Source organism: Electrophorus electricus, chromosome 14 (assembly GCF_013358815.1).
Source record: "Electrophorus electricus isolate fEleEle1 chromosome 14, fEleEle1.pri, whole genome shotgun sequence".
In the NCBI taxonomy this organism is placed as follows: Eukaryota; Metazoa; Chordata; class Actinopteri; order Gymnotiformes; family Gymnotidae; genus Electrophorus; species Electrophorus electricus.
The window spans coordinates 3,422,202-3,445,643 of record NC_049548.1 but is presented as its reverse complement, the minus strand read 5'-3'; the positions used below and the strand labels follow the sequence as shown (position 1 = coordinate 3,445,643).

General features: G+C 46.1%; 1 protein-coding gene across 4 annotated transcripts; it reads right to left on the bottom strand.

The window, feature by feature from the left end:
- Positions 1 to 725: 725 nt before the first annotated feature.
- rhbdf1b (rhomboid 5 homolog 1b (Drosophila)) lies at positions 726 to 21,402 on the bottom strand. 4 transcript variants are annotated; one of them, XM_035533585.1, is made up of 20 exons: positions 21,098 to 21,402; positions 18,028 to 18,196; positions 11,048 to 11,200; positions 10,624 to 10,769; positions 9,873 to 9,986; positions 6,735 to 6,948; positions 6,348 to 6,560; positions 5,625 to 5,747; positions 5,177 to 5,340; positions 4,249 to 4,500; positions 3,721 to 3,832; positions 3,549 to 3,623; positions 3,204 to 3,365; positions 2,963 to 3,063; positions 2,815 to 2,878; positions 2,569 to 2,663; positions 2,403 to 2,478; positions 2,139 to 2,239; positions 1,840 to 1,993; positions 726 to 1,731 (listed from the first exon to the last, which is right to left on the bottom strand). In XM_035533585.1, the coding sequence occupies exons 3-20, from the start codon at positions 11,168 to 11,170 to the stop codon at positions 1,312 to 1,314; spliced, it is 2,709 nt and encodes a 902-aa protein (XP_035389478.1). In that variant the 5' UTR covers positions 11,171 to 11,200; positions 18,028 to 18,196; positions 21,098 to 21,402; the 3' UTR covers positions 726 to 1,311. The 4 variants fall into 4 exon arrangements, with proteins under 4 accessions (XP_035389478.1, XP_035389481.1, XP_035389480.1 ...); XM_035533588.1 differs by lacking the exon at positions 9,873 to 9,986; XM_035533587.1 differs by lacking the exon at positions 18,028 to 18,196.
- Between the last annotated feature and the right edge of the window lie 2,040 nt (positions 21,403 to 23,442).

Genomic DNA, 23,442 nt, shown 5'->3' with positions numbered 1-23,442 from the left:
GAAGGTGAGGAGTCGTCTCTCACAGTGGCGCTGTTCCTGGACCTGTGACCGTCAGAGGAAGGGCACTTGAGTGACTTCAGCAGCCCCGAGCCTGACAGACGCACTCATTTTTCTGCCTCTTAATTACCATCTCAGCTAAACTAACACAGGCTCTGTTGTGTCCTGTTTGCTACATTAGAGAATGGGCCGAGGGGGCTGTAATTAACATAGCTCACAAAAGAGAGGAGCTTTATTTATTTTTTTTAGAGGAGGAGGTGGAGGAGGTGGGGAGAGAGACAGTGAGGCGTGAAGATGGGGCTCTGTTAATGCACCCACGCGTTCGCCCGGCCAGTGGCAGGTAGACAGTCAAACCCAAAGCTGCCAACCTCCCCGTCCACACACGGCAGAAAGGGCAGTGCTGCCTCGGGGGCTGTGGCTGAAACTTCTCAGAACCTGTAACACCAGGACATGTGAATCCTGCTTCACGCAGCTGTCTGCGGAAACAGTGGACAGGGTCTCGGTTTTAGAATGTAGAGCCCCATGCTGATGTCAGAATAGATGACCAATTAAAATGAAAGTCTTTTATATTTAAAGCCCTGAAACCAGTGGGTCTTGACCTGATCTCGTAGATGATGTGCTTGAAAAAAAAGTTCTAAGAGAGATGGATTCTAGGAATATTCTGAGATTGACCTCTCATGCAGTTGCTTTTTTAAAAACTCACAGACTCACAAAAAAAAAAGAAGACACGCAGGACATTAAGTTTACTGTCACTGTATTCTGTATTACAGGTGAGTAGGTAGCTAAAACGTTACCAAATATTCGCCACTCCAGTAGTAGTGGAGGTACTGAAGTTAAGAGCAAAGGAGCTGACAAGAACCCAGAGCTGACAGGACACAGAGCTGACAGGACACAGAGCTGACAGGACACAGAGCTGACAGAACCCAGAGCTGACAGGACCCAGAGCTGACAGGACCCAGAGCTGACAGGACCCAGAGCTAACAGGACCCAGAGCTGACAGAACCCAGAGCTGACAGGACCCAGAGCTGACAGGACCCAGAGCTGACAGGACCCAGACATGGCAGCAGTTCGTACTAAGATACAAGGCACTGGTGGCTTCTCCAATCAACTCACCTCCCTGGGGAGGGTCTTTCTTTCAGCCTGTCAAATAAAGGCAATTAAAAACCTTGATCTTCTTCATTAAGTGTGAAACAACTACACTTTCTCATGGAGGAAGGCCCACGCAGGAGGTCGGAGCCTCTGATGGATGAGGACAAGGATGTGGCTGGGACGTAGCGGCAGTCCCCGTGCCTCCGTGCCTCACCTCCTCTGGCCTCAGTGGAGGTGGGCGTTGAGGTCATACCTCTCGCAGAACTTGTCCGTCAGCGGCACACAGGTGAGTAGCTCGCACCACTCGCACTTGAGCGGGTGGACATAGAAGAGCACAGCCAGCGCGGTGAGCACGCCCAGAAAGAGCGCCAGTGCCGCCAACACCTGGAAACGCTTGCGGTACATGTCGGTGCGGCCGAAGCTGACGTAGGGCAGGAAGGTGAAGGAGAGGAGCAGGCCTGACACAAAGCCGCAAGCGTGCGCGAAGTTGTCGGTCCACGGCAGCAGGCCGAAGGCGAACAGGATCAGTACCACGCCCAGCAGCTTGGCCAGGGCACGCCACGGGCGTGCTAGGATCTGCCAGCTCTGGAAGAGCTCCACAAACAGGCACGCCAGGATGCCAAACTGGGAGCCCGCTGGCCCCACCTGGTGGAGATGGGCAGAAACAGAAAAAACAGGAACGCAGCGTTAACTCGGCGATGATGAGCTGTGTGTGTGTGTGTGTGTGTGTATCTGTGTGTCCAGAAACTGCACCTCAGCCCTGTAGGGGAGGAAGATGGCACTGGCCAAGTTGCCTGTAATGCCACTGAGGATGTAGATGATTGATATGCGCAGCCAACCAGCCAATTTCTCCAGATCCCTCAGTATGGTCATCTGGAAGCACACGGACACCAGGCAGTGCACGATCCTGGACAGACGCACAAGACGAGGCCTTCAGCACGGCCCTTCGCACAAACACCTTAAAAAGGCTGAACGAAAAGCTCTTACACTGATGACCTGAACAGCCTTTAGGGGACTGGCAGTGTTGGCCTTGAAAAACGGCTCCCACTTACCCAGCATGCAGGAAGAGGGAGAGCCACAGGCGATAAAACTGATCTGGGACCTCTGGGTTGAGAAAAGGGAGCAGGCCACACACATCATCCATGCAGTGCACCTGACAGAAGACAACGTTTACCTATGAGTTTGGGCTGCCATCCAGTGGTGGGCTGAGAAGAGTTTATAATATAAGTGCGCCCCCTGCTGGTTAGGTGTATGTTTACAACCTATGCCACAAAAGATGCAGCAGTATGCTGGAGAACCAGGACACACACATTCACCTGAGAGCAAAGTGTGGCTTCTTCATGAAAATAGCCCTTCATAAAGTCACAGTACTCTCTGGATGTGATTTCACACCTGCGCACAAGAAAATCGCCTTTGACAGTTACCGAAAACATTACATGGCAATGATACAAATAGGATTACAGCTGTCTAGTCCTCCCTCACCTGCCTTTGGTTCCAATGCAGCATGGTCTGCCTGTGATCACGCAGTCTATGTGTGGCAGGTTTGTGTGGTTCCCTGTGTTGTACCTGGTGCAGATCTGAAAGAAGAGACGCATCGTCTGGCCATAACAGGAACAGCATTGACAGGCGTGGCTCAGTTGTAGTAAGTGATGGAGTCTGTGCTGCAAATCCTTATTGGCCATGAAAAATTGATCGTGTGAAACGCTACAATCACTGAGGCACACTCACAGGCCATTTGGTGATGTCATCGGGCCACTCGTGGGGAGAGACAGAGGCTGGCTCCAAACAGATCCTGACATCAAAGCAGAGGGCCATCAGTCACATGCCTGCATTTACCATGCAGCCAGTGTTTAGCGTGCAGGGTGAGGGGCATTACCTGGGGTCTTGGTGGCAAACGGAGCCATAATTGCGTGTTTCACCGTTTAGATATGCAACACTAGGGTGCAGCGGCCACTTCACCCACACAGCCAAAGTACTCTAAGAGAGAGAGAGAGAGCGAGAGAGAGAGCAGTATATAATATATAACATATAATAAGAAAAGGGTTAGCCACATGCATTAGCACATGCATTTGCACTGTTTGATCACATGGGGGTGTGAGTGAGTGATTGGCACTGACAGAACACTCCTCCTGAGAGGTCTGCAAGCAGCCTGATTGGTCATTGCGGACACAGCAGGCTGAGTGACGCTCCTTTGCTTTCTTCTCCTGGATCAGGTCGTGAACCTGCTGGTCCTGGCGCATGCAGGGTGAGAACTTGGCTCCCAAGTGAATCAACGCCTCCTACAACACGGCACATTTTACTGAACTGAACATTTGCTGCATAGGCACCAAGCTTTAAGGACCAATTCCCCAGGCACAGATTAAGTCTAAAACAAGACTAATACAAATTCAAAGGGTAATCCAAGTGTGAGAAACCGGCCCTAAACCTGTGGTGAGGAGATACATGGAGAGGGAGCAACTTACTGAGCTCGGGCCAACCCAGAAGTTCTCTTGCTGAACAAACTTGACATTCTCATAAACGCCCTTATTCCTTAAAACCTAAAACAATCAAAATCAAATAATGAATGTACTATCATAAATAGTTGCACAGTTGCAATTAAAATAGCTCAGTCGTTAATGTGAAGGTCCAACTTACAGAATCTACAGTTTCATGTTGGGAGAAGCCCACAGGTGCAATGCCATAGATGGACACTGACAGGATGGTAATGAGCAAGTGAACAAACGTTATCCAGTATGTGAAGAACGGCCTGCAGGAAAACAAAAAAAGACATTGGAACATCGACATATAAAAGCTGGAATATCAAAATGCAACTGGACCTATGTAAAAGTGTGCATGTGTAAAAGTGTACATGTGTAAAACTGTGCATGTGTAAAAGAGTGCATGTGTAAAAGTGTGTATGTGTACACGTGTGCATGTGTAAAACCGCATGTGTAAAAGAGTGCATGTGTAAAAGTATGCATGCGTAAATGTGTGCATGTGCAAAAAATGTGTGCATGTGTAAAAATGCACGTGTAAAAGTGTGCATGTGTAAAAGTGTGCATGTGTAAAACTGCGCATGTGTAAAAATGTGCATGTGTAAAAGTGTGCATGTGGTCTGTAGCATATTATTTCTCTGGTTTGAATATCAAAGAAAGAAGCAGCAGTAATGTGGGACACAGCCACCTGTGGTCATTCATGTCGTCTATCTGTCTTTTCACGTAGCTGTCAATGCGCTTGCGATACATGCGGTTGGTGAGCCGGCCCACCATGCCCAGGCCGTATGGGCGTTTGTCACGGGCGAAGAGCTTCCTGACGGGCGTGATGATACGCTGGCCCCGTCTGGGCCCGCTCACGCTCACCACCTCCTGACATAAGCGCAGTTTAGGCTGGACCTGGACGCCATCCCTCGCTCTCCTCCAGCCCCTCTCTAGTGGCCTTAGAGGGAGAGAGAGGGAGAGAGAAACAGAGGGAGAGAAAGGGAAAGATTGACAGGAAGGGGAGGTGGAGAAAAGCGGGATGAGCGATTGTAAATCTACGCAGCTGTGGTCCACGCTTGAAAGCGTTTCAGCCCTTGCTTATATTTAGATTCCCAGTCTTCTTCTCTGTGTCACAGTTGACTTTGATGTTCGGGCGATGAGTAAATTTCAGTGACCTAAATGTAAACTCATAACGGTTCCTGAGTCAATGCATGTGTACTAGTCCATCCTGTAGTCCTTCATCAGTGGGCTGCGCTGACCACTGGAACCCTGCTGGCTGGATGCTTGTTGGATGCGGGTCCAGCAATGGCACCCAGCAGCACAGCTGTGCCCAGTGGTCCCGCCCCACAGCTGTGCCCAGTGGTCCCGCCCCACAGCTGTGCCGCTAGCATTTGGTAACAATGTGTTGAAAAAGAAACTGTGCCTGTAAGAGTGGCGCACCTGCATCTGCAATGCACCGGTAAGAGTGGTACACTGAATAAGTTGGTGAGTGAGACAGTTTTTATCATAAAAGAGCTGCAGTGTGTGTGTGTGTGTGTGTGTGTGTGTGTGTGTGTGTGTGTGTGTGTGTATTTCTCTCTCTCACTCTCTCTCTCTTTTGTGTGTGTGTGTGTGTGTGTGTGTGTGAAGCTCACAGCATTAGGTGGCTCCTCTCTAACTCAGATTTGCCCAGGGCACTGCCAGTCAGGTCAGACTCCTCGGGCACTTGGCTGGCATCATTCTCACGGATGGCGGCTTCGGAGGGTGACTCGAACACGTCGTCCATGTACGTAGATAGTTCATCTTGTACAAGTCCATCCTAAACACACAAACAGCTCTGTCACAACCACCACAGAGTGAGTCTTTAAAATTCTACCTATATTATTTGTCATAAGGATATTTTATTTAGTTGTCATATGTTATTCCTATTAACGGGATTTATAATAAAACTTTGTCCATAGTGAAAAAGTTGAAGTGCTTTTACACACGATAGCCTTCAGGGGGCAGAGAGAGAGACCAGTGGGCCAGTCATTAGAGGCCTTGTAGAGGTCAAGGCATTGCAGGCGTACAGTAAGTCAGATGGTTACACATTGGTAGGCTCACCCTCGTGAAGAAGGAGGTATCCAGCTCATCGAGGAAATCTCCTGTATCATCTTCAAGGAAGCTGGCGGCAGTGAAACTGCGTCTGTGCACTCGGCGAATCGTACCTTCTCTCACGGAACGACCCTGAGAGCACCACCATTCATCACCTTCGTCATCATCACCATCATCACCATCATCATCACCATCATCATCACCATTATAGTCATCAGCACCAACAACAATAGTTGTCCCAAACATGAAAAAAAAGAATGACATTTAAAATAATTCCAATGCTGTTGCAGAGGCAGAATTATCTCTGTTCCGGATTATTCTAGCTGGCTAACACATGAACATTTCAATGGGATTACTAAAGCCATGTGTTATCATCACTCCCAGCCTGTAGTCCAGATGCACTGAGCTGAACCGGGCTGAAATCACACCCGACAAGGCGCACTACTCATCGGTTACAAAGCAGATTCCAGCGGCAAACACAAGGAAGCAAAAGTGTCGCCCTGGTGTGGTCAGTACACCCACACCCCTGGAAGTGCACTTTGTGTCAGAGGAACTAGATCTCCCTGTCTCTGCAGTGAACAAGCCTCGGAAAAAAGTCTATCTGTACCTGTTGCTGCTCTTGTTAGTTGTTCCCTTTGTCTGCTCTTTCTCTATTGTCCCAGATGTGGAAGGAATATTTTCTAAGAGTGCCTGTTAAGTATGTAACTCCCAACCAGACGCACGCAAGCTGACCTTCACCAGGGCCGCAGCTGCCCGGAAGCCCATCCTGGCGACAGATTCCCTCTTGCGTCGGCGGGGCGGCCGGGCGAAGCCAGAACGCGAGCTGGTGAAGGAGCAGAGGGAGATGGTGCCCGGTGTGACAGGAGCATGGGGGGAAGGCCCACCTTGCGCGTCCGCCTCTTCCATGTTCCGGAACGCGCGACCCCGGGCCAGTGGGTCCACGATCTGCCGGTGGTTGGGGTGGAGTGGGGGCGTGGGGCATCAACAAACAAACAACAAAGAAACAGCAAACAAACACCCAATATAAGCCCATATACCATGACAGTCGTAAAGCCAGATGATAGAGAACAGATGCGAGGTGCACGCAGTGGCGATAACTTGTCGCCGTTGACAACTGACCTTCTGCATGCCCCGCTGCGGCGGGGGCACGTAGAGTGGCGGTGGCGTCTCTGTGCTGGCTATGGACAGGTTGTCCTGGCTGGCCAGGTCCATGTCCCGTGCCACCTGGGCCTTCAGCTTGCCGTAGCGATGGCTACAATGCTGCAGGCTCTTCCTCTGCCACCTCTGGGTGGTGTCGGCATCCTTGCCAATGCCGAACCAGTCGGCCGTGCCCCTGTGATCAGGGCGGCCAACGCAGGCCAAACAGCACAGCGGTTACTGCGGAGCACCAGAGTCCCTTCCCATGGGCCCTGGCATCCCGGTGATGGAGAACACCTGTCTGTGTGTAGCAGAGAGGCTGAACACGGCCTTAATGGAACTTAATGGTGTCCTGATTGTTGTGATTAACCAGCAACGCCCTGCCAGGGAAGAGCTCAAAACACCTGCTCTTACTCTTACAGGGTGAAGGGTGTGAGCTCTTCCCATTAACACAATTTCGGCAATTACGTCTAAGCAGCAGTAATTTCCCAAAACATTTTCCATTCCAATCTGGACATGAATGAGTTGCTAATTCTGTGTTATACTCAAGACTGATGATGACTAACCTGGGGACTCTCGTGTTCTCTCTGTGTATGTGTGTGTGTGTTTGCATGCGTGTGTAAACTGTTTAGAGCATGCGGCTGAAGGGAGTGTTTAGAATAGAGAACACTTAGTAATAACAGGCCCAGACAGTGCATCATTACAGAGAGGATTGGCTGAGGGAGGGGGGCTTTTAGGGCAGGAAGGAGGGGGGCATGTCGGGGTACGCAGGGGAGGCTAAGGCAGTTATGTTTACGTTTATATGGCTGTTGTCCCTGAAAGATACTCATTTCAGTTAACATCCAAACATATGCGAAAAACAAAATACACACAGCAGCTCTGCATCACCCGTGGCAGTAAGGCATAGGCCTGCAACAGCCACAGGGGCCCAGAGACCCAGAGGCTCCTCGTACGGGCCTGCCTGAGTCGAACGTCACCTGTGCCTGACCTCTTCAAACAAACGCACGCCAAAAATGCCCAGAATAACAAATCGGATCTGGCCGCAGAGTAAGACCTTAATTATGCAGCAGTGGTTCGGACAAGTTGGTTTGCTGCTAGACACACAAGCACTGCAACAACAAAGAAAGAACCTGATATGAACAACATACCTAATGCAAAGACACTCCAAGACACTTCATAGTTATTTATCAAAGTTGCTTTAAGCACAAGAGCCACAAGTACATTCTGAAATCATGTCAGTTACTTTTAATCCCATTGAGGTAGCAATGTTTAGGGTACAAGGGCTCAGTAATAATCCTGTCTTGTTTGACAAGCTTCCAGTGTCCGTTAGGTGGAGTTGGGTGCCACACAGTTTACGTGCAAGAAAGATCAAACCAACCCCGCCCCCCCCCCCCAAAAAAAAGGTATTATTTAGAAAGGTTAGCCTGATTCACCCCGACGCAAACCCACACACAGGGTAACATACACAACAGGCCTGGCTAACGCGGAATACTGAGCCTTGCTGAGGCTCTCTCCATCCACTCACCTCTCCTCATCCGAAGAGGGCGGACAGGTCATGCCTGTTCCCGGGAGCACAGGGAACACCAGACGTTGGCTCCTGGCACACGAAGGCTTAATCTCAGGCCTGCGTCCATTTTACATGCGCTGCCGTGCACTGAGCAGCCACGGCAAATTCTGTGCTCTGCGATTAAGGCTCTTTCTCCGCAGTCTTTCTTCCTAAAGATGAGCGCTCCTACTCAGATCCACACTCTATGCTGGTCCACTGATTGGCAGGTCACCAGCTGCCTTTCCTACTGGGCTTGTTTAAGGAGAGCATGTAAACAAACTCTGAATGACCAGCTTGGCTGATGAAGTGGGTGGGGGAGGGAACATGCATCTGCCTGAAGCAAGCCCAGGACACACCAACTAAAACTCCTTTAAACACACATGTGCATGAATTATACCCAAACCTTCACCTCCCTGGTACACAGAATTTGTAAAACACAGTAGGTAAATATAAGACCTGTTAAAAGTTATGAACTATGGACTATGGCTTTTTTATTAAGGCTATTTTTAAAAGGGTATCCATCTCAGAGACTCAGAGTCTCATCCCTACTGGATATCATATGACACCACCAATCCAATACAATAACAAAAGTGCTATAACAAAGTTATGGAATTTGGGACATTTCCATGACTCCAAGATGGATATCAGACTCATGGGCTGTGAGTTTGGATCCACAGTCACGGAGGTGATGCGATTACACGCTTCAACACAGACCAATCACAGCTCTACAACCATGGACGTGATAACCAAACATCCCCCTCGGTCCAGGCCTTTTCACAAAGCCATCTGAAGAGAAAGTGCCCAATTCAGGCAAGCCTGTCTAAAGTCATCCGTGACATTGTTACTCATCGCTTAATTTGTGGAGGCCTCATCTGGTGGGTGTTTTTGTTTACAGACCAAAATATTTTCAGTTCCACAGGCCTGAAACTTGTTCAGAACTGGTGGTATCAAAGCGGATGCTTTCTTTACAGTCCATCCCGTAGTAACGCAGACAGTTATAACAAGTTCCTCTGTTTTAGCTGCCGCCATTCACACTTAACAGCAGAGTTGGACGTTTGAAGTCAGGCAGACCGCAGTCTCTGGGACCATTAGATGGTTGACCTTGTAATCCAGCCAGATCACACACAGACCCGTGTGAGCTCTGAAGCTCTGCATGCACTTTGTGTGCTATATAGAGGCGTGCCATGTCCTCATGTCCTCTGAGCTCCGAGCTGCTTTAGCTCTGAGTTAGAGGACGGCTGCTTTAGCTCTGAGTTAGAGGACGGCTGCTTTAGCTCTGAGTTAGAAGACGGCTGCTTTAGCTCTGAGTTAGAGGATGGCTGCTTTAGCTCTGAGTTGTCCTGTAGTGCGCCTTGTTCTTAAAATATGAGCACGTTTAATAAGGATCGGACACTAGACACATGCGGCTGGTCTAAATGAAAGCTCATGAATGCCTGTGACTGCACTGCGATTAAGTTACAGGATGGACCGAAACATGAAGCGGTGCCTGGCTAGCAGAGGTGGGATGGGGCGGGGCTGGGGGTGGGACTGGGGGGGGGGGGCACAGAGTGGCCCGCCCACCCCCTCCTCGGTACCTGAGGACGATGTGGGGCAGTGACTGGCGCCTCGGGCCCTTCAGGCGGGAGCAGCAGCGCCCCTTAACCAGCACCGCGCTCATCTGGTGAAATCGCACGCTCTTCCCCGCGGTGCTGGGACAGGGGGCGCCACGGAGCGAAGCAGGAGGAAGAAGAGGCAGATAAAGGAAGAAGAGAGAGAGAGAAAGAGAGCGAGAGAGAGAGAGAGAGAGAGAGAGAGAGAGAGAGAGAGAGACAGAGAGGGAGAGCAGTTAGAGGAGGGTTTATTTCAAAGAAACCAGGCGTGAAAAGTGTAAGGAATGGGAAAGGTAGGAACGACAGGTCGGAAAGATAAGCAGTGAGCAGAAAGGTCTGAGGTAAAGAGAAAAAGAAACTCAGAGGAGGAGAAAATGTTACAGCAGAAGGTGATAGATGCATGCAATGCAAATGAGAACAAATGTATATTCTACTGTAAGCGATATTCATGCAGTACACAATACTAATGAATCCTCAGAACACAGGGCTTGGATAAACTGTAAAAGAGGATGTATTTTAAATTGAAAGTTTAAACATCTTTTGAGAAATAAAAACTTCGAAAATGAAAACCAACAGTGAGAGCATGCAGAGGAGGAGCTTTTGCTTTTTTTCTGATAATGTGCTGACTGCCAGGTTAACAGAGTGAACATTCGTTATGCTAATATGCATTAAGTAAATTCAAGCAAATAATGTGCATGTTATGCAGGTAAAAGTGTGTGTGTGTGTGTATCCCTACCTCTTGATGGTCTGGGATAGGGAGGGTCTACGTTGCTTTGCTGGTCTGCGGAAGGCGTCTTGGTCCAGTGTCAGCGGGCGTCTTAGCAGGATGTTCTCAGTGGGCACACTGGCACTGCGCAGGTACTGCCCATGAAGGGCGAACGGCTAGAGGAGAGGACATACACTGAAATACTGACCCTCCACCACACGAGACATATGACCGGAAGAAGTATAGAACACATGCTACACAAGAGACTAACACAGCACATAATTAGTTGTGCATTCACTTTTAAGCATATATTACAGAGAGGTAATATCAGTGCTTTATGTAAGATACCAAATACCAGTGTCCGACACCTGCACAAGACTCTGTAAGTGTATTACTCTGTGAATACTCTGTGGAATTCAGGGAAACTGCTAGGAATCCGAAACTCTCTCTGTACCTGCAGGAAGTTGCTGTGCTCGTCCATGGGGCAGCCGCACGCGGTCGGGGTGTCCAGGTGGTGCCACGGCGGCTCCTTCCCCTTCAGCCCACCGCTGCCGCTCTCCCCGTCGGCCTCGGTCATGCCCGGTTGCCCCCTCCCCTCGCCCGCCACCTGGAGAGGGCAGAGAGAGAGAGAGAGAGGAAACCTCGAACGCTCAGCACACACACAAGTCCGGGCGGACCGTCTACGCTGCGTTATGTGAGGTGCCAATCCTCATTTCTGGCAGGCGGATATGGAGGAGGGAGTGCCTCTTGTCACGACCTGCCCTAACTGTGCAGAGGACACAATGGTTGCTGTTTTTTCTCTCCCATATTAGGGAAGAGCCATTATCTGAATTGCTACCTCTTGGCTTGATTTCCACCTCTTGGCTATAAGGTATATGCCGCATTATACGCTTAGCAATCTATTATTATTATTATTATTATCAACAGTTTAGAAGCAGAACACAAGAGGGTGCTGTTTTCCTACATCATTGCACAGTGTACGAGATCTTGTCGACTCGATTACAAAGTGCACAACAGTTCAAACGGTCCACAGTTTTACAAATCCCCCTTAGTGTAGTGTAAACAAACACGAACTTTTGTCAAACACTTAAGAATAATGTTCACAGGATCACAGGAGACTGGCAGGCACTTAGCATACACAAATATGGGTCGGTCTCCAAGTGGTAACAGCTGGAACTTTCTGTACCAAACAGAACCACAAAACAGTGTGGTCATGCGACAAACCATCAAGTAACAGTTTGGTAGTGATTCGATCTGAACCCTCTACGTGTTTACTCTCCCTCAGTTTTTTTTTTTGTTTGTTTGGGGTTTTTTTACATTTTTTTTTTTACCGCCTCACGAAAAGCAACCACGTTTGTCTACACAGAATGCCCGACAAGACACAGTAGGCATCCGTCAGCTAAATAACGAACAATCTAGCATTTCTTCATGCACCAGACACATTTCATAATGGCCACTCAGTCTCTCTTGTGATGCTCAACAGGCCAGAAATCTCTTATTCACAGTGTCGAGAGGTGCTTTCAGAGTGCGGTGATTGAAATACGAAGCATGCTGAACAGAGAGATTAGGAGAGGGGTTTTCAGCAATCCTGGTTATTTACTGACATGTCTCAAACAAAGCACCCCAAGGTCACAGAGAACTGCGTAACCCCCCACACCCTCCCTGTGCTGTACACATGGGGTCAAAGCCCGTTGTCTGAAAGGAAAAGGCATCAAGTAGAATTCACTAAGGAAGAGACTTTTTTTGTTTGTTGTTGTCCTAATCAGACAGATGGGCACTGTCCAAATCAAAGGCTCATGTTGGAACTCCAGCGGCCTGGCTCAGGGAGCAGAGGTGAAAATGGCACAGTGTGGACTGTCATTACCGGAGCCTTTGTTTCACTTTGAAATCACTTCCAAGAACCCATGGCCCAAGTGCCAGAGCCAAGGACAACAAGCTACGTGCTACTCAACACCGACAGCTTCACCAGGCAGCTTTCCTGGATGTAGTCAGCTATTTCCAGTCTTCTGGATAATGGAACGTGGCACCAGACAAATCAACGGGAGAGCATAAAATGTCCTCTCACCAGCTCTGGCTTGGTGCAAAGGCGCGTTTTCAGAGCAATAAGAAACCAGTGTATTTTTTTTTTTAGAAGGTAAATACACAATTCTTGAAATAGCGTTCCTCAGCAACAATCCCACCACATCCTACTGCAAACCACATTTTCCTCACAAAGAAACGCATTAAAATCAGTGGTTTAAGGTCCAGAGCATTTTTTTTTCTTTATGACTATAAATAACTCATGCACGTATTGAATCACCTTTTTAAAATTGTATATTTTATATCTTATCTCTGCACTTGCATGTCATTCCCTGATTTCCAAGCACATGCAGCGAAGATTTCACACTAGGATACGTGATTAATCTCCACTGTCCAGAATCTCCATGTCCGCACACAAAAATATGCACTATGACACAGAAAATAGCTACATTCTCATTGCTTCTGACCAAATATGACCAAACCTTAGCTCTACAATCAGAATCCAACCATAATTTCAGACTACGGGAACAATTACTGAAATACCACTGATTCCTGAAGTGCATAACGTTTCCGAGAAATGCACTTGCAGCTGGTATCTGGGCAGAAAACAGGCACATAAAGGTTTGACCATCTAGAAGGTCTGTGGCAGTGACACATACAGCACTAAAAAGGAGAGAAGTGCATCCAAACTCCACCACACATCGGCTACCGGGTGGTCAGCATTCTACATACTACGGACATACCGTATATGAAACATTTATAAAATACACAGGTTGCATGATGTTTTTTTCCCCCACAGCATTTATGAAAACAAAGGAAAACAAACAACAACAACTAAAAGGTAACAGTAACGTAGCCAAGCGCCAACCCTCCGTACCTGCTCCACAACACTGTGCATGCCAGTGGAGAAGTCTAGAACTGCAGGCTGACTTTGAATAACAATGTTTAAAACAAACGTTCATAACTAGGTTTTGATATGAGTGCCACCCTTTGCCAATATATGTACAAAGTAAATATATTCTCATTCAAATTACAGCTAGTAATGAGCATAAAAAGTATATCTTTATTAAAATCCGTAGCAAACTATTATAATGATGACGCTTTTGTGGTCATTTCTTGTGTCCTGTGTATTATAAAGTTCTCATTTAATTATTTTGACATACAAATGCTGCTCAATAGAGGTGTGAGAGCCACAGGATGTTTGTACACTACTAGGAATCCCAACAGCCCAGATATTGACATGTTCACAAGAAAAATAATACTTCCTCTTACAATTAACCCAAAACCATTGGTCTCTTCCATCTGCTTTCGAGTTTTAGCACTGTTCCTCCGATCTGTGCAGCCGGCTGCCTGAGGATTTGTGTCAGTGAAGTGGAAAGAAACATACCTAACATCAAAGGCTAACTACATCAGGGACTTCAGCAACATTTAAAGCATCTGGATGGGCCTGGAAAGAACAGTTCTCTGGGGCATGCGCCGTAATAATCCCTCATTAACCTTAATGTCGGCTTGCTTGCTGTCACAACATGTGACCCTCCTTCCTAATAGAAGAGGCCTGCTCTGTGCTGAAATGCAAACATGGCCTGTGTTTTCACTAAGGCCAGATGTTGTGGCGAGAGACTTTGGGTCTGACTGTTTGAATGGGGCTGGGGTGGGGGGGTTCGGGGGAGTCAGACGTCCATGTGTTTCTGGACAGTGATGGATGAGCTCATTTGGCAAACACTTCCTTCCTGTGAGCAGCATGGACCTCTCCCTGTGCTCTTCCTTGAAGTAAATGTGCTTTAGTCACACTTTGGAAATTCTGACCTTTCAAAGACCTCTTCAGAATCAGTCAGGACTAAGGCATTTGTTACAGTATGCTGTAAGTATATGTTCATTTCACTACAAGTGCCATGAATTGAATTTGTGACTTCAAAAAGATATCAGTATGGTTCCCATAATGCTCTTCTCCCATGAAGCCCACAAAATTGATCTGTTCAAGCTTCGAGCGTTTTCTCATCATTCTTTCCAGAATGGACCATAACACATGACTGTCCCATGGTAGGCTGACTGTCTAGCACTTACACACAAATTAGCCCCCACAAACAAGATCTGTTCTAGAAACACACGCCCACTCATACAAAGACAGCTGAGTCAAATGAATTCCATGAGCTACTAGAGACATAACTGTTCCTCTCAGAAAGCAGGGAAAATATCACCCATTTGATGTCAAACGAAACCCTACATAAATTACTGCTACTTCAAAGTAGGTAATGTGCTGAAAGGTTTGGATTTACCCAAAGCAATTTACAGTTAGGCCTGAAAACAATGTTTCTGAGCAACTGAGGGTTAAGGGCCTTACCAACAGCTGCAACTTAGCAACAGTGGGGATTGAACAGGCAACCTTCTGATTACTTGTCAAGTTCCTTAACCTCTGAGCTACCACCACCCACTTGTTCCCTAACTTGGTCCTGGAATCCCTATACAATCAACCAAATATTGAGCCCCATATGATTAAAACAAACAGCATGTCCCATTATGTTAACATTAGTTACAACCTGTCCTCATCTTGGGATAAACTGTCACTCCCTTTTAATTTTAAAGCAATTAAGCAGCTATTTCAAGATTTTTTCAAACAGATTTCTATTCATACTGATATATCATTTTTCATCCATGGCTTTGAAGGTTTGATTATTTTAGGTCAGACTTGTCACAATAATGAATTTCACATTGCCGACACTGTGATGTGTTTGTTTTATTTGCATTATTTATGCAGCCTATGAAGCCCTTCTGTCTAAACGCAGTTGGAATATTTGATTTTGGGATTTCAGACAGTCTGTAATGAGCGCCAGGAATGCAGAGACAGAAGCTGTAGAAGACAACATGCACGAGAGCACATCCACCAGCACCTGATAACTGCAACGACACATTTGGCCACACAGGACCCAGCTGAGTGGGTGCGCTGACACAGATTTTCATCTGGCCTGATTGTCCGGGCAGAGGGCCTGGCTCTCTCCGCGTGCCAGGGAATTCCGTGGATACTCTGCACGGCCACATTGCCTTCTCCCCCGACCCATTGCTGATGGGACGGGTCCAACTGCAGCGAGGTCAGAGGAGGAACCGCCGAGAGAGCTTTCTTGCGGCCTGAGCGTTTGCAGTATGCATGCAATGAATGATCACAGGACCAACCTGACCCTTTTCAAACGGGGTCATGCTCTACGCTAAGCATGCGCACGGGATGCATGGGAGAAGAGGACCAAGGTCTAGCCATGCTACGAGAGGTCTCGCTGAGACCCTCCAGAGCCATCTCCTGGCTCACCGACAAGTAGCTCATTGTCTCAAGAAAACAGCCACTTCCCAGTCAGTGGGAGTTCAGAGGAGCATGCGTGTCGCATGCTTGAGCGACATGTGATCTCCATTTAAATTCTTTCCAGCGCTCCGGCTTCCTGGAGCAGTCCGGGTTGAAGAGAGTCCACTGGTCGGAAGAGACTGCAGCCTGCTGGTGGCCCAGCGTTGCCTCGCATTGAGAATGTCAGCTAATGGCACTGGATCAGCCACCCTGTCCCATCTGTCCAAGGCAAACACTACCTCTGCACGCCCATGACTCCATCGTGCATCCAGAGCAATAAAACACTTTAAAACACAAGAAGTGATTACTGCTTGAAAACTCTTAATTTAATGCACAGACTTTCCAATGAAAGAAACAGCCTTTGCTGTCAGGAAGTGAAATGAGGAGGATACATTTGCCTGTCAGGCCCGGACAGACTTGGTGGCTGTGTGCTAGACACAGTTAAAGCCACGAACTCGTGACAGCATGGCACGGGTGCACACACCGAACGGAGGTGCCCTTCCCAAACGACACTGTAGACACCAAGTCTTTACTGTAACCAATTACATTCATTCTGTAAGTCATTACTCTCATGCTATAATTTAAACTCACTCATGGAGCCACAATTACAATCAGGGTTAGTTAAGACTCAAGCATTTGCCACATAAATAGAGAGATTTGGGCTTTAGGTTTCTAGTCTTGGGTCATAAGGCCATGGTAGCATCCAGCAACAACCAGAATTTAAGATATATTTAACCACTGGAAGACCATATAAAATGTGGAAGGCTTCCAGGCATCTTTTAGTCTGTAACAAACACATAAAAAAGGCCCTCTTTAAATAGTTTGTGACAGTAAACCTGACACTTTTGCGATGCCTGCTACGTTGCAGCTCTTAGGATACACTCTGTGTGTGGCACGTGCAGGGAGGATTTGTTTTGCCTAGGTTCGGAAGGGCGTGGATAGCACAGACGGGCCAAGGTTGTGTGTGTGTATGTGTGTGTGTGACCAGTAGGGATCGATGGGGCGGTTCATGCCATTGTCAGAGAGGCGGCTGCTTCCACAATGGAGCTCATTATGAGACGTGGTCAAGCAGTGGAGTCAACATGAGAACTTCCTCTGCTGGCTTGCACTGTATACAAACAAAACGCTAATTGTGCACAGATGCGGCTTGGGTGAGAGAGGAAAGCGGTCACTGAAAAGGATATTAGAAGGTTATATTTCAGGAGATAAGTATGCAAATAAAAGGCTCTGAATCGATTCTTTCTGGTAAATAAATGAGAGGCTGTATTTTGAATTTTGTGACAGAATCTATGACAATTCCTCTCCTACCTAGACTTTATCTAATTTGTCTACGTAACGCGTGCTCATTAATATCAGCCTTTTTTATCAAGCTGCACTAAATCTATGACATCTCGAATCGCAGTGTTCCTCAACTAAGACAATGAATTCACTCGAGGCAGAGGTCAAGCTGAAGCAGGGAGGAACTCCTTTTACTGCAGTCCGCTTTTACAGGAATCCACAGCCCGTTGCTCCGGGAAGGCTGCTCGCTGACTCAGCACCCACCCCGATGTGCCGTAGCTCATGCTCTGCTACGAGCGGGCCGGCACTGCCGCCGCCAGAGGCGTGCAGCTTACGCATGCGATTTTTACCCCAGATAAAGTGGCGTCATGTTTCCAGAGGCCTCTGGTGAGAGCGTGAGGTGAGAGAATTAAGCAGGCTGGCAAAAAGGATGGCAGATCTGGATCTATTATCGGGCTATAATAGACCGTGATGCATTATTCAGTTTCACAACGTTCAGTTGACGGTGTTACGAATGGCTCTGTCCGCCACTGGGTTCCCTGTTCAAATGGAAACTGGCAATGCTTTCTGGGTGAGTTCTGCAGAAGCGGATGTTTGTGTTCACTCATCCACTCGATCCTCCAAGGGGAACGGCGAGGTGGTATGGGTGAGGACATGTTAAAAACACGATTGAAACGCGTGGTATATATATATATATATATATATATATATATATATATATATATATATATATATGTGTGTGTGTGTGTGAGTGTGTGTGTGTGTGTGTGTGTGTGTGTGTGTGTGTGTGTGTGTGTGTAAAGTTATACCTGGTTTTTTTTTCAGAAAGGAGATTGAGATAGGAAACCTCAGCTCGGAAGAAACTTCTGAAATAATACACCAGTTGATTTCCCACACTGACAGAAGCATGTCGAGGCTTGATTTGCCCTCCTCAAAATCCCACACACATCCATGGCAGAACCGGACGCATTTTGAACACTGTGTTCGTGCGTGTATGAAAGAAAGAGACAAAGTGAGAGTTAGAGACTGATCATTATAATTCATTTTCATGTTATTAAAGTGCTTTCCCCCAGGCCTTTCTGCTGTGCATTACTATCAATTTAATGTTAATAACTGGCAATTTGGCTCCCTTTCCACTTGTAATTTGTTTAATTGTATTTTGCACTTCTAATACCATGAAACAGTTGTGCATGCTGTAAAAGGACTTTGCCTTGGTCATGGTGAACAGTTGACTCAGTCTTATTAAGGCTTTTACAGGCATCTATTTTAGGTCATCCATTACTTCTATAAACCTTCAGGAGGAGTCACAATGTCCTGAAGAGTAGGGTGACAAAAAAATATATGCAATGCCCTGGAAACACAGTTACAATGGATTTTGAAAACATCCAACTCTGTACCCTGGCAAGCAAGCAAACAGACAATTACAACTATAGCTACATAAACTAGAGCACAATCTTATCTTTTAGCAAAAATCAACATCTTTCTTAAAAAAAAAACCCTCGGAAGTTCTTCTCGTGCTTGATTTTTTTTCTCTTAATCATAGCTGGCTTATATTACAAAGCTTACTGACAGACACACGAGTGTGTACACGTACCAATCTGTTGGCACGAGTGCTTCAAGAAAGCTCCAGCATACGTTTATGCGCAATCCTCTCAGAGGAAGGATACAAGGCTTCATTATGTGTGAAGTGTTACTTGCATAGCTGCCTACAGTGATTTCAGCACAACACTGACTTCACAGCAAGCCATATGCACGTCATGTGATGCGTTTGCCTTCGATTAACTTTAGGTTATGCCCCACACCCTCTTCTCTCTCTTGACTTTCCTTTAATCACAGTGAATGTCTTCCTAGGACACTGTCTTGTTTCTTTCTGTACTTACGCTATATACATTGGTATTTGATTTATTTATACTTTTATGCTCTGCTTTTTCGTGTTTATGTAAAGCCCTTTGAATTATATTTTGTGCAAATAAACTTTCCTAGCCTTGTCATGGACGATTCACTGAGATTCTGATTTCTTCCCTTGGGGCTCTCTCATCATCTGCACTTAGATTATTCTATTCCAGTAGATTGTTTCTCATGTGGACAAGCTGAGTGTGTGGCCCCTAATCTACTATTGTTCTACAAAAGACAAAAAGATAATAGAATGCACTGTGGAAATTCTGTGGTTATATTCAGAGCCAGAGAGATCACAGAAAGAGGACGCACCAGTGGAGAGAGAGAGAGAGAGACTTTGAGCAATTGGAAGACTTAGGCCACAGGAACTTAAACTGCATAGAGTATTCAGGAATACTCTATTACTGCTTTACACAGGACACACTGTTTTATCAATCTGAGGCATGAGACAATGTCAGAGTGCAGCGGTAAATATAATGCACCATTTCAGGATAAAACCCACAGAATAGATCACAATTGCTCACGCACAAAGGCGTCATCTGAACTCAAACCCAAAAAGCAGAGATCTCTGGGTGCACTGGCTAAATGGAAATCTGAAGGTGAAGTACATCAACGCATGCATGGAAAGGGAAAGGTTTTCCTCGAGGACCGGGACAATATTCTCATAAACTGCAAATGTACAATATTCTCATAAACCACGAAATACAATAAAGGCTAATAAGGAAATTGATGTATTAATGAAAATTATGTATAATGTATTCCAGCATCATTAAATCTAGTGGCCAACTGATGCCAACTGTTTGCTTTTATAGTTCAGTGGCGCATGTGGCTAGTGGGTACAAACAATAATCCATGGCTCTGAGACTGTAATCCATCATGGGAACAACTAGAGTATAAACATTTGTGTAACATCAGAGTGTAATCTGAGTGACATCTGAGTGAAACACAAAGCAAATTAAGTTAACACGGTGCACATATTTCAAATACTCGATCATGCATTCCACACTCAGGGTGGGTGAAAGTCCAACCAACATGAATGGACAACGGCAGAGAAGTGGGAAGGACTCTGGTGTGCCTTCTGCTCACAAGATATTATTTTCAGGTGTGCAGAGCTGTTGTTTTTTTCCATGTTCATACACTGTACATCCTCACTGCATATAAATACAGATTATACTGAAACCCTGACACACCTTCCCACACTCCCCGCAGAACGGCACATTCCACCTGTCCTTTTCTCTGTGTAACTAGTCTGTGGAAAGCACTTCAAATGATTTATACAGTGTCATCGATTATACCGTGTCCTTGTTTCAGGAAGATATATGCAATTGTGTTGCTGTTTGGTACTGGTTCTTTATGGAATTTGTGCACAGTTGTTCTTGCAGGAGTTGGAGCAAACGCATATGTGTAACTGCTAGTGGTCGGAGTCAAACTATTTGCTAAGCATTTCATAATCATGTCAATCAGATTTTACGTGCAGCAAACATATATATATATATATATATATATATATATATATATATATATATATATATATATATATATATATATATATATATATATTTAACTGTATAAAATCGCTTTGTGATAGCATAGAAACAGAAATATACACTCCTGCGCGAGAATACAGCCACACAAAAGGTGCCAGAATCCTTCAATAAAATCAGTTGTGAGACGGTAGCTCTGATGGTGCATGCTTATTAATCTAACATAACGCAGATTAACCGTGCAGCGACATTACACATCAGCAGCCCGCTGTAACAGCGTCATCTCGTATTAACAGATATTTGTAATTGCACTGGTTGGGCAACATCTGTTGGTCACATAATTGTAGCAACCGATCGGGGTATTCATATACTCTCGTATCACAATCCTCTCATGTTCCACCGAAATAGTGCATAGAAGTACACATTCCTTTAAACGCTGCTTCAGAAATCATGGTTGTGACTATGATTGTTACTATAGGACGCTGAAATAAAGCCATACCTTAAAAGGTTTTGAAGTGTCAACGTCTGTGTCCGTTCATTAACCGCTGTTGGGAAGGACGCTGTCTCTTTGCATTAAATAAACGGCATCAGGACCGTCACTGCCTAACTAGACCACACAGAAGCACACCGACTATAAAACAAATGGCTCCGTGGTTTTAGACTTTACAAAACAATATCTTCAAAATTATAGACGTACTCAAGGAATAAAAAATAATAATTTTCTTTGTCCTGTGTCTACATTCCCATTACGAAGCCCAGAGCTGGGCGAGCAGTTCAGGACACTGCTCACTGTACCGTAATTCAGCTCGTCCACACTACAGAATTGGACGGGGTGGGAGGCGACAGCTAAATGTCCAGACAGCTCAAACCAATCGTGAAATTTATGGGCGTAAACAAGCGAACACATACTACTTTTTTTAACTCAAAGGAAGCAACTGGAAAATGTATAGGCGTTAAAGGTCATTCAAACTACAAGTCATTATTTTGCTCAAAAGGGACCAAGCAAAAAGTGGGAAAGATAACTGAAATGAAATATAATTTGACTCCAAATTCCGTTCTGACTTCCACATAATTCTTTTGAAATGTTATTCTATAATTAAGCGTTGCATGTCAAACGGTACAGGGAGGCAGTAATAAAAACCTAAACCAGAGCGTTGAGACCACGGAGACTAAACTATCCGTAGGTCATCACAGCGCCTTGATAAGGCACTCAGCGAGAAGTCTGGTAGCTTGATTCATGTTGGTTTGGGCTGTTCTATACACAGCATATTGAAACGGCACCTTATCTTTCTTACATTCTTTTAATGCATTCAGTGCGGTGTTAGACTCCGAGATGCATCGTTAGATTTCCAGAATAGGCAGCTTCAGAGGACCAGCCTCGTGCACTAACAGCCTCAGTCGCACGGGCGCGGAGAAACTGTGGCAGCCGCAACAAGACCTGAGCCAGAAACAGTGATGTGGAGGAAAGGATGACGCCATGAATATACAGCAAGGGGACATTTGTCCAGCCTGTGGACGTGAAGGCGTACACACACGCTGAACAGATTCAGAAACACTTTAAAAGTGGGTCAAAAAAGGCAGAAGAGAGTGGGACACGGTAAATAAGGCTAAATTACATCTGTTTTAGCAGGAAATACGTCCGTTTGTTTGTTTGTTTGCTTGCTTGTCTGTCTGTCTGTCTGTTTGTCTGTCTGTCTCTGTTTGTTTGTTCGTTTGTTTGTTTTTCAAAATGGCATTAAGCAAAATGAACCGTTGCTTTCAACAAAAACATTCTAGGAGTGTGGGATAAGTTCTCTTTCAAAGTACCATGAATTCTGATATGTTCTGACATGGTGAGAGAATAAATCCACAGAAAAGTTTGTAGAACGTGCAGCACGGACTGTCTCTGCGTGTGGACACGAGAGCCACAAACATTCCTGCAGCAGGATGGACAAACTTCCGGAAGGGAATTTCCAGGGCTGGAATGAGGATGAGCCTCCCATCCAGCTCTCTCTCTCTCTCTCTCTCTCTCTCTCTCTCTCTCTCTCTCTCTCTCTCTCTCTCTCTCTCTCTCTCTCTCTCTCCACCTTTAGAGAACGTTTCGTGTTTTAGTTGGACATCTTTTTTTTTACCAGTAGGTTATTAATGGGACCTGATACAGTGCAAGGAGACATTCTGAAATTTCAGAAAATAGGAAGAAAAACGTGTTTGGGATGTTGGTAACACAGTTCAGAATACATTTTATGCAAGAAAATGCTTGGAAATTTGTTGCAAAGACATGGAACAAGTATATTTGAATGCTCCGCCTATTTATGTATTTATTTTTCACTATTCCTCCTTTATTGTTTTTGTAACCTCGAGTCTGTGAAAGGCACTATTTAAATTAAACTTATTATTATTATTATTATTATTATTATTATTATTATTATTATTTTGTCTGACTTAAATTCAGACCAGTGATGTTTCTTTCTTTTCGCCACAGCAACAGTTGTGCTCGTGTTGCTTCTCTGTTGGCCCATTGCCAGGTTGAGCAGTGAGGCCCAGAGTGAACTGCTTCGCTTCTCCTCTGGAAAGCTGCAGTTATCCCTTGCCCCTCAGGCACTGTGCATAAGGAGTGAGGTGAGGAGAGATTTGATTTAACACACTGATGCCGCTGTACGGCCAGCCCAGCAGAACCAATCAGAAATGCCACGGAGGTTTGTGGTTAAATATGGGCCCACTTGTTACAAAGAGGAAAAAGAGGAAAAGGTATCAGAGGAAGACATTCACGTGATGGATCAGTCCATTCACGGGAGAAGCAGGGGAGATTTAGTGGTATGTGCTGATGGGGGGGAAGCGGAGACAAAGAGAGGGGAACACAGATGA